Here is a 15,092-nt window from a genome sequence, read left to right on the forward strand (position 1 = left end):
GACTATTTAAAAATGTGTAGAAAAAGACTAGAAAGAAATATTAAGTCAACAATGTTTACTGAACATGTGTCATTTGCCAAGAACTGTTCTAGGTGTTGAGGACAGCAGTAAGCAAAGCAGACAAAAATTCATGCCTTCAAGAAGGTTCTAGTCTAAAAGAGAAACGTTGAGAAGGACACAGAGTAACAACATAAAGCAAAATATATAGCATGTCAGAGGTGAAATTATAGTGCTTTTGAAGAAAAAGCAGAGAAGAGGGACTGAAGTGATGACAACAGGTTACATTATTCAAGACAATAGTCAGTAAAGGCTTTACTAAAAAATGACATCTGGGTGAAAAGCTCAGGTTTACGGAGTGAGGTCAGTATCTGGGGGGAAAGCAATCAAGCAGAAAAAAACAACCTGCAAATCCCTCAGGCAAGCACACCAAAGGAAGCTTTGCTTAGAGAAAGGTCACCAGGAGTGCAGAAGAGAACAAGGATGATGCCAGAGGAGACAACTGAGTGGGGATGGGATTGGTTAAGACCACAGCTGGCTGGGGCACCTGGGTGGCTCAGTGGGTTAAAGCCTCTGCCTTCGGCTCAAGTCATGATCCCAGGGTCCTGGGATCGAGCCCCGAATCGGGCTCTCTGATTGGCAGGGAGCCTGCTTCCCCTTCTCTCTCTGCCTGCCTCTCTGCCTACTTGTGATTTCTGTCTGTCAAAAAAAAAAAAAAAAAAAAAAGACCACAGCTGGCTTTTATCTTCTTGGGATCTCTACTCAAAGGAGACCAGAGAATGTTTTCACTATAGATCTATTTTGGAGGCACAACCACAGAATCTACTGATAGAATGGTTTTGGGAAGAGAAGGGAGTCAACGCTGACTCCAGGGATTTTGGTCTGAATGAGAATGGCATGACCAATAATCGCAATGAGGAAGGCTTGGAGCAGGTCCGGCTAAAGGGGAAGATCAGCATGGTGACCTTGAGATGCTTATTAGCCAAAGAAAAAGAGGTGTCAATAAGGCAACTGGGTATGCAAGTCTAAGGTCTAGGGAAATATCTGAGAGCTGAAAGTGGTGAGTCTGATAATGTCATCCAGGAAGTGAGTGTAGAGATAGAAGAAATTGTTGTCCAAGGCTTAAGTCACCCATATAACTTGCCAGAGAGAGGGTTAGGAAAGATGTTAATTAAAACAATCAAGTTACCATATGATCCAGCATTTCTAGTACTCCTCGGTATATTTCTAAGGTTAAGTGAAAACACAGGGCCACACTGGGCTCAGTGGGAATCAGCTGGAGATTCTCTCTCTCTCTCTCCCTCTGCCCCTCCCCCTGCTCATGCTCCCTAAAATAAATAAATCTTTAAAAAAATAAAATGCCATTATTGTAAGCACTCTCAAATTCTTTTTGAAAATAGGAAAAGAATAAATGTCATTCATTACAAATAATACCTCTCAAAGCTGCAAATTCAATAAATAGGGTATAATTTGAAGTGTGCTCCTCAGCTCACAGATCAATGCCGTCTAAGCTGAGAGGGACACATTAGACATTATTCCTGTATACTAATCATACTATAAAGTGGGACTGGAACATAAAACATTCTATTTTAATCTCTGATTTATAAACTTTTCTGATAAGTATCACATTAAACAATGAATTAATAATTACATGGTCGAGAACTTAGCTTTGATTAAACCACAAAACAAGCTCTGACGAAAGACTACTATATAGCTGATGAAATCTTGATGCTGCCTTCTTCCTCAATATCAAAGTCAATCTCAAAAGTAGAAAAGAACATGATAGGGAATTAAAAGCCTCACATAAAAATATAAACTGCTATGTACATGTTAATAAAAATGAAGTACTGCTTTTACCAGTAAACCATTCTATGCCTTATGGACTTGGGTTGTATTTCACTATGACACTGATAATCCAAGTAAAAGTTTAGATTTAGGTCTCAAGAACAAATAGTGATTATTTCCCCACCTCGCATTCAAACTTCCAGAGTTAAACTACTAAGGATTCCTGCCTTTGGTTCCTTGTGAACCACACAAAAACTGTTCTTACCTTTACACCTTGAATGAGACCATTCATGAGGAATGTATGTTGAGGAAATGTTTCATGTAGAACCTACAAAAAGCAAACACACATCAAGAAAAATTCGACAACAAATTAAAAGGTAGTATTCTTGCCTCTGTTAATATTAGGTTAGGTAAATAAGATGAACCCTGGAATGAAAGCACTTTAAGTATCAGTGAAATATGGAAAATATCCAAAAGTACGAAAACATAAAAAACAATGAGGCAGAAATCTAAATAAGGCAAGAACCTACACAGGAGAACTCAGGTGTTTTTCTTACAAAAGCATCTGCAGCAAACATAAATTGTTAATTGGCTACACCTTTCACTATTAACAATTATAAGCTCAACTTATATAAGTTATATAAGCTCAAGTATATGAACCTGCAGCCCAGGTTCATGTTGTAAGGACCTATTTAGCCAGAGTAACTCCATCTTGGTTAAAAGCCATTTTGTTGTTTGTGCAGTAAAACTTAAACTGACCCTGCCCCTCTCCGAGAAACTTACTTAGAAGCAAGTCTGGGAAGCCAGTGAAATGTGGTCAGCTAGTTCCTAATAACAGAGCCCAGAATACAAGGCCAGGTCGGCCAGTTCCTAATAACAGAGCCCAAAATACAAGGATGCTTGATAGCAAGAATGTAACATTCCACCAGCAAACTCCCAATTGTCTTCATGCTGGTGAAAAAACGGCCTTGGCTTGATTAGTAACCAGGCCTTCAATATCCTGAGAGTCTTCTTTACACTGATAGCCCTTCTGAACACTCCCTTTGTCCTCACCCACCGCCGAGACCACCCCTACTCTGCCTTTAAAAACTCTGACTATAATCTGGCTGGGGGTCCAAGTCCCTACTCTGCTGTGTCGGGTATACTTGGGCCCAGGCTTAAGCTTGTCAAATAAACCCTCGTGTGATTGCATCGGTGCTTTGGCTCCTTGGTGGTCTCCCGGACGCAAAAACTCGGGCGTAACAATGTGACCTTGGTAGTCTAGGAAACCCCAAGCCTTCAATTTGGATCACAGTGATTCTGAACTTGTAGCACCTCTGGACATCTAACAGAAAACATCTAAAATCAGTCCTCAAAAGGCATCATCTAGGCTTCAAATCAACCACACATATATGTTTTTCAAATACAATGACCAGGGCATTTAAAAAAAAAAAAAAAAAGGTAATGAGATACAAAAGGAAATATACCATGAGCAACAAACAGCAACAAAGAATATGTATATAACAGAAACAGACTCTCAACAACTTCACATTCTGGAATTATTTAACAGAAATAAAGTAAAATGAATTTGCTTAGGGCACCTAGGCAGCTCAGTTGGTTAAGCATCTGACTTTGGCTCAGTTCATGATCTCAAGGCTTGGGATCAAGCCTTACGTCAGCCTCCTCATTCAGCAAGTAGTCTGCCTGCCCCTCTCCCTTTACCCCTCCCCCCACTGGTATGTGCATGCTTGCTCTCTCAAATAAAATCTTAAAAAAAAATATATATATATATATATGTATATATATATATATATATATTTTTTACTATGTTCCAAGATATAGAAAATAAGCTTGAAATTTTTGAACTAGAAGCTATAAGAAAGCGCACAGATTTTAAAAAGAACAAAAAGAAATTCCAAAACAGAAAAAAAACATTGACCCAAGTTAGGAACTCACTCAATGGATATGTTTAACAAGATTAGACGTGGCTGAGAATTATTGAACCCAAAAGTAGGTCAAAAGAAACTATCCAGGGACGCCTGGGTGGCTCAGTCAGTTATGCCACTGCCTTTGGCTCAGGTCATGATCCCAGGATCCTGGGATCGAGTCCCACATCGGGCTCTTTGCTTGTCGGGGAGCCTGCTTCTCTCTCTGCCTCTGTCTGCTTGTGCGCTTGTGCTCGCTCGCTCTTAATCGCTCTCTCTCTCTCTCTCTCTCTCTCTGACAAATAAATAAATAAATAAATAAAAATCTTAAAAAAAAAAAAAAAGAAAGAAACTATCCAAAATGCAGCTTGGAGAGACAAAAAGACAAAAAATAAAGAGAAAGTAAAAGACACAGAGGATCCTATAAGAAAATATGACACAATTTCAATTAAACTTGTCTTGTAACGAAAATGAGGCAGACACAACATTTTAGGAGGCAATGGCTGAGAATGTACTAAACCAATGATGGATATCAGGGCAGAGATTAAAGCAGCATAATAAATTCTAAGCACTATAAAAAGAAATCCAAACTCACAATCAGAAAACCAAAAACAATAACAACAACAACAACAAATCCTAAAAGCATCAAGAGATACAGACTGCCTTCAATTGAGCTCCAATTAAGATGTCTTCATAACAGTAACAATGGAGCCCAGAAAAGAAGCATGCTAGCCTACCATCAACGTAACAGGGAAAAGACAAATGCTAACCTAAAATTCTATACCTGGCTAAAATGTACTTTGAGCACAATTTTTAACCTAGCAAAACTTACAGCAGTACGTTACTAACTTACGGACTCCACCTAATGAGATATAAAATAATGTACTTCCAGAAGAAGGAAAATAATACAGATGAAAGATCTGAGATGCAACATACAATAAACAGCAAAGAAAATGGTGACTATAAACAAACAGTGACGCACACAACAAAATGATGCGTCCTGTAGGTCTCACTTTTCATTGTGTGGAATTAGAAGACTTAACGACATTAGAATAAAGGAGGTAAATAAACAAAGTATTTACATTTCTTCATCTCATTTGTGCTGATACTGCTGTCCTAGATCAGGGTGAAGATACTGACAGACTTCAGTAAGTTCGCACGGAATGCTATGAAACAATTTCACAGAAATTGTTTCCAACCTTTTTCCTAACAAGATTATTCTTAAGGTTTAGAAAAGGTTTGTCATCTCAGCTAGTGGCATCTGAACTCTGCCTATCTGTACTGGAAAAGTAAGAAAGTAAATAAATGACAGCAAAGAGCTCAAGTTAAAAATCTCAAGTTCTCAGCAAAATCTCAAAAATAACACTTCACAGGGTACAGAGATATAAAATTTTCTTTAAAGAAAACAGAATCCAAATCAATATCAGAACGACTTCACAGTTTCATTTGTTACGTGCATCACAAAAATACAGTGAAACAGCAAAACACAAGAAAGTCAATGTATTTTAAAAAATGTTTCTCTGATCCTGGGCATGCCACTGGGTGTGGGTATCCACTGCCTCACAACCTGATATATTCTTAGATATTCTGTCGAACTGAGGCTGAGAGCAGACAGACATTCCTCGGACTCCCCTTGCTCACAGGCTTCGTCGGTTTCTGCCAGAGCGAAACAGAAGGCGGGGAAGCGCCGGGGAGTGCCGCACCGACTCCAGGGCTGCCTGCTTGTTGCCAAAGGGGCACCAGTGTTGATCCTCCACTGCCTCCGGCTCTGTCCTCTGACTTCCCTCAAAACAACTACACTCAAAAGGACCAGAACATGCATTCACTTGTGCAGATGATGCAGCAGAAACAGAACACAGCCGCTTAAATTTGGCAAAACCGTATCCATGTATGAACAACGGAGTATGCATTTATTGGGCTGTATTTTAAACTACAGAGATCTGACGGGGTATCTGGCTCTGTGAGAGACGATGCAGGAAGTTCCTCCAAGAATTTTCAATCAGTGCTTTTCAAACCTCTTCTGCTTTTTTCTAATTGGAGGGAAAGTGGAGAAGATAGCGGTTAAATCTTACTGGATAAGGAAGTAAAACAAAAGTCAATAAAAGTAAGATAAGCCTTCATAAAATAAAGCAGCTATAAAGAAAAAAGAGGGGCACCTGGGTGGCTCAGTGGGTTAAAGCCTCTGCCTTCCGCTCAGGTCATGATCTCAGGGTCCTGGGATGGAGCCCCGCCTCGGGCTCTCCACTCAGCGGGGAGCCTGCTTCCTCCTCTCTCTCTGCCTGCCTCTCTGCCTACTTGTGATCTCTGTCTGTCAAATAAATAAATAAAATCTTTAAAATAAATAAATAAATAAATAAAATATAAAATATAAAATAAGGGGTGCCTGGATGGCTCAGTCGCTAAGCATCTGCCTTCGGCTCAGGTCATGATCCTGGGATCGAGACCCAAGTGAGGCTCCCTGCTCAGTGGGAAGCCTGCTTCTCCCTCTCCCACTTCTCCTGCTTATATTTCCTCTCCTGCTGTCTCTCTGTCAAATAAATAAATAAAATTTTTAAAAATAAATTGTCACACACACACACACACACACACACACACACACACACACAAAGGAATATCATTCAGCCATAAAAAAGGAAATTCTGCCACTTGAGACAATATCAATGGACCCTGAGGGCATTTTGCTAAGAGAAATAAGTCAAACAGAGAAAGACAAATATATTACCTCATTAATACGTGGAAGCAAATAGATAGATACAGAGATACAGAGAATAGATTAATGGTTGCCAGAGGCAGAGGATGGAGGATGAAATGGGTGAAGGGGAGCAAAGGACAAGCTTCCAGTTATAAATATATGTCAAAACTGAGTGGGATTTATGCAAGGGTGGGCTAATATTAAAAAATCAATATAACCGGGCACCTGGGTGGCTCAGTCAGTCAGGCGTCTGCTTTCGGTTTGGGTCATGAACCCGGACTCCTGGGATCAGGTTCTGCATTGGGCTCCCTGCTCAGAAGTCTGCTTCTCCCTCTACCCGCCCCTTCCTGTAATCTTTCTTTTTCAAGCTCTAATAAGTAAAATCTTTTAATAAAAAAAAATCAATATAGGGACGCCTGGGTGGCTCAGTAGGTTAAAGCCTCTGCCTTCGGCTCAGGTCACGATCTGAGGGTCCTGGGATCGAGCCCCACATCGGGCTCTCTGCTCAGCAGGGAGCCTGCTTCCCCCTTTCTCTCTGCCTGCCTCTCTGCCTACTTGTGATCTTTCTCTCTGTCAAATAAATAAATAAAATCTTTAAAAAAAATCAATATAATTGACCACATTACTCAAATAATGGAAAAATCTAGTTGTTAACTGGCGGTATGCAGAAAATTCATTTGGTAAAATTTAATACCTATTTAGGATAACTGTAAGCAAAACAGGAAGAAGGGAACTTCCTTTCTCTGAAAAAGAATAACTGCAAAAACAAATCTATAGCAAATAACATACTTAGTGGTGAATTTTAAATTTTAGATCACTTTCCATCAGAGGTCATCTATGAGATAAGGATGCCTATAGTGACTGCTTCTAGTCAACACTGTATTGGATGTCACAGCAATGCAATAAGAAAAATAAAAAGGACTGGAAGGAGCTAAAAACTGTCACTCACAAAATATATGAATGTGTATGTAAAAACCTGTTGATGAACATTTAGGATTAGTAAGTGAAATTTAGCAAAACCACTCGACACAAGGTCAAAACACAAATTGTTTTGTGTACCAGCATAATAGAAAATTAACCCTTACCCATCCCCATGAATACCCTGGCCAGCTAAGCACCAAGCGTTCAGGTACTGACTGGGAACCTGCCACCAGTCTTGGCACCAGGGCTGTGTAAAGCCCTGGAATGCGAACTAAGACCTAGTCAGAAAAGTAGCAATGGGATAGGGACGACTATAAGCAGGGCTAAAGTCCGTATTTCCAATGGGAATGGCAGCCATCTGCCTCATTTAATCTAGCAGTTAGAGCCACCATTTTTTTTAATTGCATCTCATTAATAGCCTTTTTTATTTCACCTTGATTAAATGTTAGTTCTTTTATTTCTCCAGAGAGGGATTCTCTAGTGTCTTCTATGCTTTCTTTGAGCCAGCTAGTATCTCTATAATCATTATTCCACACTCTAGTTCTGACATCTTACTTATATCCATACTGATTAGGTCTCTGGCTGTCAGTACTATCTCTTGTTCTTTTTTAAGGTGAGCTTTTCCATCTTGTCATTCTTGCAGAAAGTGATCACTTTTCTATTTGTAGAACTGGAGCAATTCTTTTCTTAGATCTCAGGATGAGTTCACAGGTGTTCAGAATGATCTGATAGCAATCTAGCTGAATTCCTGTGACCAGACAAAACTAAGGTCTCCTACTTCTCCGCCATCTTGGAAAGTCTCCAATCCTACACTACTTCAAACAGACCACTTCGACTGAGTGCTAGGGTGCAGACAGTCAGGTTGGACAAAATATTAATATGCAGGTACTGTTCTGTATCTCCAAATCCTTATCAGACTGTTTTTCTCACCTGAAGGAAATAGGACAGAGTGCTGTCCACTAGTTAGAGCATGGAAAAAACCCACACATGAACCATCATTCTAACAGTTACACCAAAGTGGGTGACAGATGCAGGATGCCAAGAACTACTTATATGACAATAGTAAACCCCAACATAAAAGAAGAGGATAGGGGCACCTGGGTGGCTCAGTGGGTTAAACCTCTGCCTTCAGCTCAGGTCATGATCTCCGGGTCCTGGGATCGAGTCCCACATAGGGCTCTCCGCTCGGCAGGGAGCCTGCTTCCACCTCTCCCTCTGCTTGCCTCTCTGCCTACTTGTGATCTCGCTCTCTGGCAAATAAATAAAGTCTTTAAAAAAAGAAAAAAAAAAAGAAGAGGATAAATGAACTCCTACTGTAATAAAATAAACCCTAATTTTATCCTTTCCTTATCAAACAACCTAACATTATCAGTTCTCTGTCCAACCAGAAAAGGCAGAAAGTAGAGGGGATATGCCAGAGATAATCTTTTTTCTTTAAAATATGGGACTCTTCCCCCTCAAAGGAGGAAGGAACCGCCCCCGCCAAAACAGAAACACAGGGAGCAAACTGTAGTGTAAAGGCTAAGTGAGATAGTACAGTAAAGGACATTCAGCTTAATTTAGCAACACCAAGAGCTCAGAAAATAAGAGAATAAACCCACCTATTAACTCAGCAACACTTCTTCTATGACAATATAGTGTGTCAGAGTGATGCCAGCAACCCTGTACTCCTCACACATGTTTATTTTAACCAAATCTTTGCAAGCAGCAAAACTGCTCAGAAACTGCAAAGAGGAAATAAAGCAGCATTTTAGCTGGTTTCTAAGGCTGCATTCGAGGATCTAACGAGGACAAAGAACCCCTAGGAAAGTTACCTGCATTGGGCAGTAGGAAGAAACGCACATCAGTCTTTGGATGTATATAAAATTAATTAATTAATTAAAACTAAAAGAGATCTGACAATCTGGTCTAGGGCCAAAAAGGTCCCCAAAGATTTTAACCGTCTGGAAAGTGGTTTTAGAATTTCTAACAAAGACATTAAGTTGTTCTTCACTTCACTTTGAATTCTTACCAGAGCATGATTATAGGATTAACTCCATATTTAGAAACCTGCTGAACCACTATAGGAGATTTCTGGTTGCCTTAGAAAAATACTATTTAAATGCTTAACAGGGCGCCTGGGTGGCTCAGTGGGTTAAGCCTCTGCCTTCGGCTCAGGTCATGTTTACAGGGTCCTGGGATCGAGGCCCACATTGGGCTCTCTGCTCAGCAAGGAGCCGGTTTCCTCCTCTCTCACTGCCTGCCTCTCTGCCTGCTTGTGATCTCCTTCTCGCTGTCAAATTAAAAAAAAAAAAAAAAAAAAATCTTAAAAAAAAAAAAAAAAGACGCTTAACACATAAGCGGGGGCAGGGGTGTGCAGGGAATAGACACGGGGGACGGACACGGACAGAGTCAGAGAGCTAAGACCAAAAATTAAATAACATATTTCCTTATAATGAGTAGCCTTGTATGTCTATATTCATACTGAAAATACATCTCAAAGAAACAATCCCTCAAGGACACACATGTGAGCCTACAATGCATATTCCTATTATTCAAAGAAAATATCTCCTGAGCACTAAGTGTGTCATAAGCAGTCCAAACAGTGGTGAACACAGCAGGCTCGTGAACCTAAAATGGGGACCACTTACCCCATTAACTAATAACCAATTATCTTCTGTAGTAAAGCATTAGGAAGGAAAAGGTAGTGTAATGAGAAAGAATAAAACAGAGGTTTAAAAACACAGGCAATCTTTTGACTATTCCATCCAAGCTGTCATTTTAATTAATCAAATTTCATTTTAAATGCACCAGAAGAATAAAAATAGCGACGTCTTATGTGAGGCTAACAGCCTCTTTAAAGTTCCCTATTTTCTAAAGCTAATTTTGGAACAAAGTTCATCTGCATCCAAAGGGATTCTCTGGCATGGCAACATGGTGATTGGGAAGAGTTAACCACCAATGATATTTTTTTTTTTTAAGATTTTATTTATTTGACAGAGAGAGAGATCACAAGTAGAGAGAGAGAGAGGAGGAAGCAGGCTCCCCGCCTAGCAGAGAGCCTGATGTGGGGCTCGATCCCAGGACCCTGAGATCATGACCTGAGCTGAAGGCAGAGGCTTTAACCCACTGAGCCACCCAGGCGCCCCAACCACCAATGATATTTAAAGAACAATTTAAGACAACTGAAATATAAGGCCAATTAAAAAATATCTTTTTCTTCAATTTAAAAATATCTTTAGTATAATTGTACGCATGTGCAGATGCACTTTCTCATTCAAATAAATAAAATCTTTTAAAAAACAAAATAAAATAGTAATTAAGCACCCAAAATCTACATGCCAATCCTTTCTTACACATCTCCCTTCCTCTAACTACAACATGTATCAAACATTGAGGTTCTTGCTAAGAAATTCAGTGCAGCCTCAGCAAAAGTGGCTACAGGTATGTCAGCTACCAAATATGGAAATCTGAACATTCTTAACAATGATCACTTTCACTGTTACAAGGCACCTACCAATCTATTTACTATGTTCTTAGTCAAAGGCCATTACATCCACACAAAGTAAGTATAAGTTCAACAAAACTTTGCAATAATTTCCCCTAGTGCATCTTCCTAAATCCCTACAGTTCACTCACAGCACTTCCAAGATTCTGGGTCAGTGGGAGGGCCTTGCTACCCAAGAATACTTAAAGTGCAGCCCAGGCATTTTGCTGCAGGTAGTTCACAGTCTGTGCACACAGCGGAAACAAACCCAGTGGAAGAAGCTGTTTCAAATCGCTATCAAGAGTCTCTCAAACACATACCTAAATATTTGGCCCTGGAGATACACGCTTAAGAACCTCTGTTTTGCTTTCATAAACAAGGACCTGTTCAGCAATACTTACAGTTAACATTGGAGTTGTCAACAAGCCCCACGCAAAGAATTCTAGGAAGATGACAATAGCAGCATGGTATACACTTGGTCTGCCAAAGCCTTGTAGCTAAAAAAGGAAGAAAGTTATTATGAAAAATAGTAGCGAGATGAAAGAAATCCATTTTGCTAAAATGGTATCTAACACACAAAATAAATGTTGTATAAAATAAACTTAGGACCTACTTATATGATAAAACTTCATTCTGGGGCATTAGGCATTCCTTGCCTAACCACAGAAGGTGCCAAAGTTATAAACTTTTCACTTGTCCCATCAATGCAAACAACTGAGCTTTGGTTGAGACTCAAATGGATCTTCAAGAGACTGGGGTTCCAACACCTGACTATTCTGTCTCTTCCTAATTGTGTGTTCCTCAGCAACTTGGCCTTTCTAAGCCTGGTTTCTCTAGCTATGTAGAAAGAGAGGGGGCATATGGATCATCTGCTCAAAAGCTTCAGGAGCAGCACAGATGATTTAAATGATGGGGGAGGAAGAACAATAAGGAAAACACAGTCCATACATACAGTCCATACATAGGGGTAAAAATCCAGCCTTCTGTTTCTGTTACAATTTAAGACCATGTCTATTCTGCTAGTCGTCTGCAGTTTATGACTTCTGGAGATAAATCTAAAATTCCCTCCAACTTAATGCTGATTCTGTGACAATGCTTATTACAAGATTAGGCCCCTTGCTACCACCTGGTAGTAACTGGAAGTGATGTTTGCAGAAGACTGTAAACCCCTCACTATTCCCATGTTTATATTTTTAAGTCTTTAAAAGGTAGAAGTAAATCTGCATCATTTCACTGGAATCTAATCATAAGGAAATGATCAGACAAATCCAGATTGTGGGACATTCTATAATATAACAGGCATGGAATCTCCTTAAAAATGTCAATGTCATAAAAGATGAAAGTAAAGGTCAGGAGACTCATACATATTGAAGGAGGCAAGAGTCACAACAACAAAATGGGGGATCCTGGACTGGATCCTGAAGGAGAAGGGAACAAAAGGATAAAATATGAATATGGACTTTATATTAGATAATCACATGGGTGTTCTTGATGTCTACAACTTATTGTCAAATGATTTGGCTGAAAAAACAAAAACAAAAACAAACCAAACCAACAACAAAAACCCAAAAACAAACATATTTCCTAAAGCAAATGTCAAAAATGTTAACTGCTGAATTTAGATGAAGGGAATATAATTTTACTTTTAATTTTTTGTAGTTTCGAAAAATTTCAAAGAGCCAAGAACAAATGTTATTAAAAATTCAAACTTGTAAATTTCTAAATTTTCACAATGTCCAATGAAAAGTACTTTAAAATGCCATTAAATGAGGCAAAAACAGAAAGCATTTTACAAAATTTAAAAGAGAAAATATTTAAGCATCTAACAATTCAACCCCTCCAAAACAAAAGGCCGTGAACATAACCTTCAAAAAGCACTAGTTTTCAGTAGTCCTTTACCAACAGAATAGTGAATGGAAATGGCAGTAACTAATCAGCCTCTGCCCGTGATTAAGCCTTCTGAGACCCTCCGCATTAAGTCATTCTAGCTGCTAGAGACAGAAACTTGGCCTTCATCCTTGGCTCTCCCCGCACTGCCCTCTACCTAATCCTCTTCCATCTCTTGCCCAGGTTACAGAGTAGCTTTCCACCCTTTCCCTTTCACCCACTGCACAGCAGCCGCAGTGCCCCCATTTAAACGTAAATCAGATCCTGGCAACTCCTCTGCTCTGCCCTCTTAGACTTCCAGGGCATTCAGCCCCACATCCCACTTGTCCAACAAGGTCCCACACCTCCCTATCCCCTTGTTATACTCTTACCGTTTTCTAGAGGATTTCCAACAAACTTTATGATTCATTTTTGTCTACTGCCCATGGAATGGTAATTTAAATGCTAGGAAGGAAAGGATTTTTGTCTTTGTTCAATGATGTGTCCAAATAGCCCTCCTTTCACCCCACTATAGTAATAAGCACTCCACAAAATATAGGAGATGGAAGAAGGATCTCTTCTTCAGAGACTAATATCTTTTCTCTGATCCTTTAAACAGCAAAACCCAAAATGTGGAAAAATTTTTTAAGCAGAGTTCCAGTTTCTTCAACAAGGAAATGGTATGGGCAAAGAAAAAAAGAAAAAGGAGGGAGAATGATGTTAGTATACAGATTAAAAGAAATTTAAGAAATATTAACCAAAAGCAATACTGTGTGACTCTGGGGTTTGACTCAAACTACCTGGAAAAAAGACAATTCTGAGACAATCATGGAAATTTGAAAATGGACTGGGTATTAGCTGATACTAAAGAATTATACTCTTTGTAATAATGGTTTTGAAGTAAGGTGTGTTTTTTAAAAGATCCTTATCTCTTAGAGATACACAGTAATGTATTTGTGAAATGAGAGTATGTTTGGAATCTGTTTTAAAATCTACAGAAAAAAATGTAGAAGTGGTAGCAAAAAATAATTTTTAAAAAGTAAATGAGCCTATATACATTAACTAATAATTCCCAGCTATTTGGGTAAAAATTCTGATGGTCACCAACCACACACTATAAAAAACAATTGCTTCCGAACACTGGGCGAGAATGTCAATTGCTCTTGAATCATTCATTTTATTTATTAAGCATCATGCATATAAGAATCTCACGAAACTCTGAAAATGCACACAACAGGAAGCCAAAGAAAGCAGCTGTATTTCTCATTTGCAGCTTCCACGGTTTGGTGCTTTTTCCTAGGCAATGAAGCTCTATTTATGGAGCCCACTGGGATAGAGATACATGTGATGGCAATGCTGATTAAACATAAGAACAGACACACAATTTAAACTGTGTGATATATTTTTAGGATATTATGCTATTTTAACACCCTGCAAAAAACTAGACAACACTATCTTTTTGTTTACATATTATATGCTTAGATGTATCAATTAGAAATTGTTTAACAAACACCTCTTCTAAAATAAAAACACTTTCTTATTCTCACCTCTACCTAAATTACTTTAATTGAACTATCAACTATTACTAGTCAATACCTGTGATACATAAGAGAAATGTACTATGATAGGCAGGCAGGCCTTGGTATGGTGTGGGCAACTGGACATAAGAAGGTAACAAAAATAAATCTGCTTTCCTTCCAATTCTTCTCAAGTTCTTGGTGGCCAGTATGCTGATGAAAAAAAGTATCACAACTTTCTCACTTAAATTATCTGAGGTAATGAGAAAAACTTTAACAAAATTCCAGTTGAGCCTGATCTAGTGCAGCCTCTCTGGATCAGTTCAATGGCTTGTCTCTCCATTTGCCCTTTTATAAATCAGTACGGAACATGTTGAGATGTTTAGAAGACAAGTATGTGGTGATGTCTTTATTCATTCCTACTACCATCTCTCCCAAAGATGACTGCAATGGCCTCTTCACTCTACCTTGATTTCTCTTCCCTGCCTTCTCCGAATCTTTCTTGATACCACAGAGTGATCGTTCTAAAATACATATGTCAACATATGACACCTGCAGAAGACTACAAAAACTGAGCTACAAATTCTAAATTTCTGTGCATATAATCTTTTTGCAATATGACTGTGCTGTCTATGCCATCAAAAGGTGGAGTCTATTTCTCCACGTCCCTCGATCTGGGCTGGCTTAACAACAAACCAACAGATGTCAGGTGAAGTGACAATATGGACTTCTGAAACTAGGCCTCCAGAGGCCTTCAAGACCACATGGAAATGCCTTATAGGTACAGGAGGAGGAAAGCATATGAAGTCCTCCCTATTGAGGCCACCTGGACCAACCAGCAAGAACAGCCATTACCAGCTGCCTGGCAGAGGAACAAGGCTGTCTAAGATCACCCAACTCCATCAAGCCTGAAGATGACTATGGAAGCATGAGTGACTCCACAC

General features: G+C 39.3%; 1 protein-coding gene across 2 annotated transcripts in view; it reads right to left on the reverse strand.

Annotated features, from left to right (window-relative positions):
- The window catches only part of LOC111153643 (major facilitator superfamily domain containing 14B), a 73,237-nt gene that overhangs the window by 32,854 nt on the left and 25,291 nt on the right, over window positions 1-15,092 (reverse strand). For both annotated transcript variants that reach the window (XM_022512788.1, XM_022512789.1), the window contains exons 2-3: window positions 11,167-11,262; window positions 2,048-2,110 (exon numbers count right to left, since the gene is read on the reverse strand). In XM_022512788.1, the coding sequence (XP_022368496.1) occupies window positions 2,048-2,110; window positions 11,167-11,262 (159 nt within the window). The remainder of the gene's footprint in view (window positions 1-2,047; window positions 2,111-11,166; window positions 11,263-15,092) is intronic.

This window comes from Enhydra lutris, unplaced genomic scaffold (assembly GCF_002288905.1).
Source record: "Enhydra lutris kenyoni isolate GAN:26980312 unplaced genomic scaffold, ASM228890v2 scaffoldscaffold33, whole genome shotgun sequence".
In the NCBI taxonomy this organism is placed as follows: domain Eukaryota; kingdom Metazoa; phylum Chordata; class Mammalia; order Carnivora; family Mustelidae; genus Enhydra; species Enhydra lutris.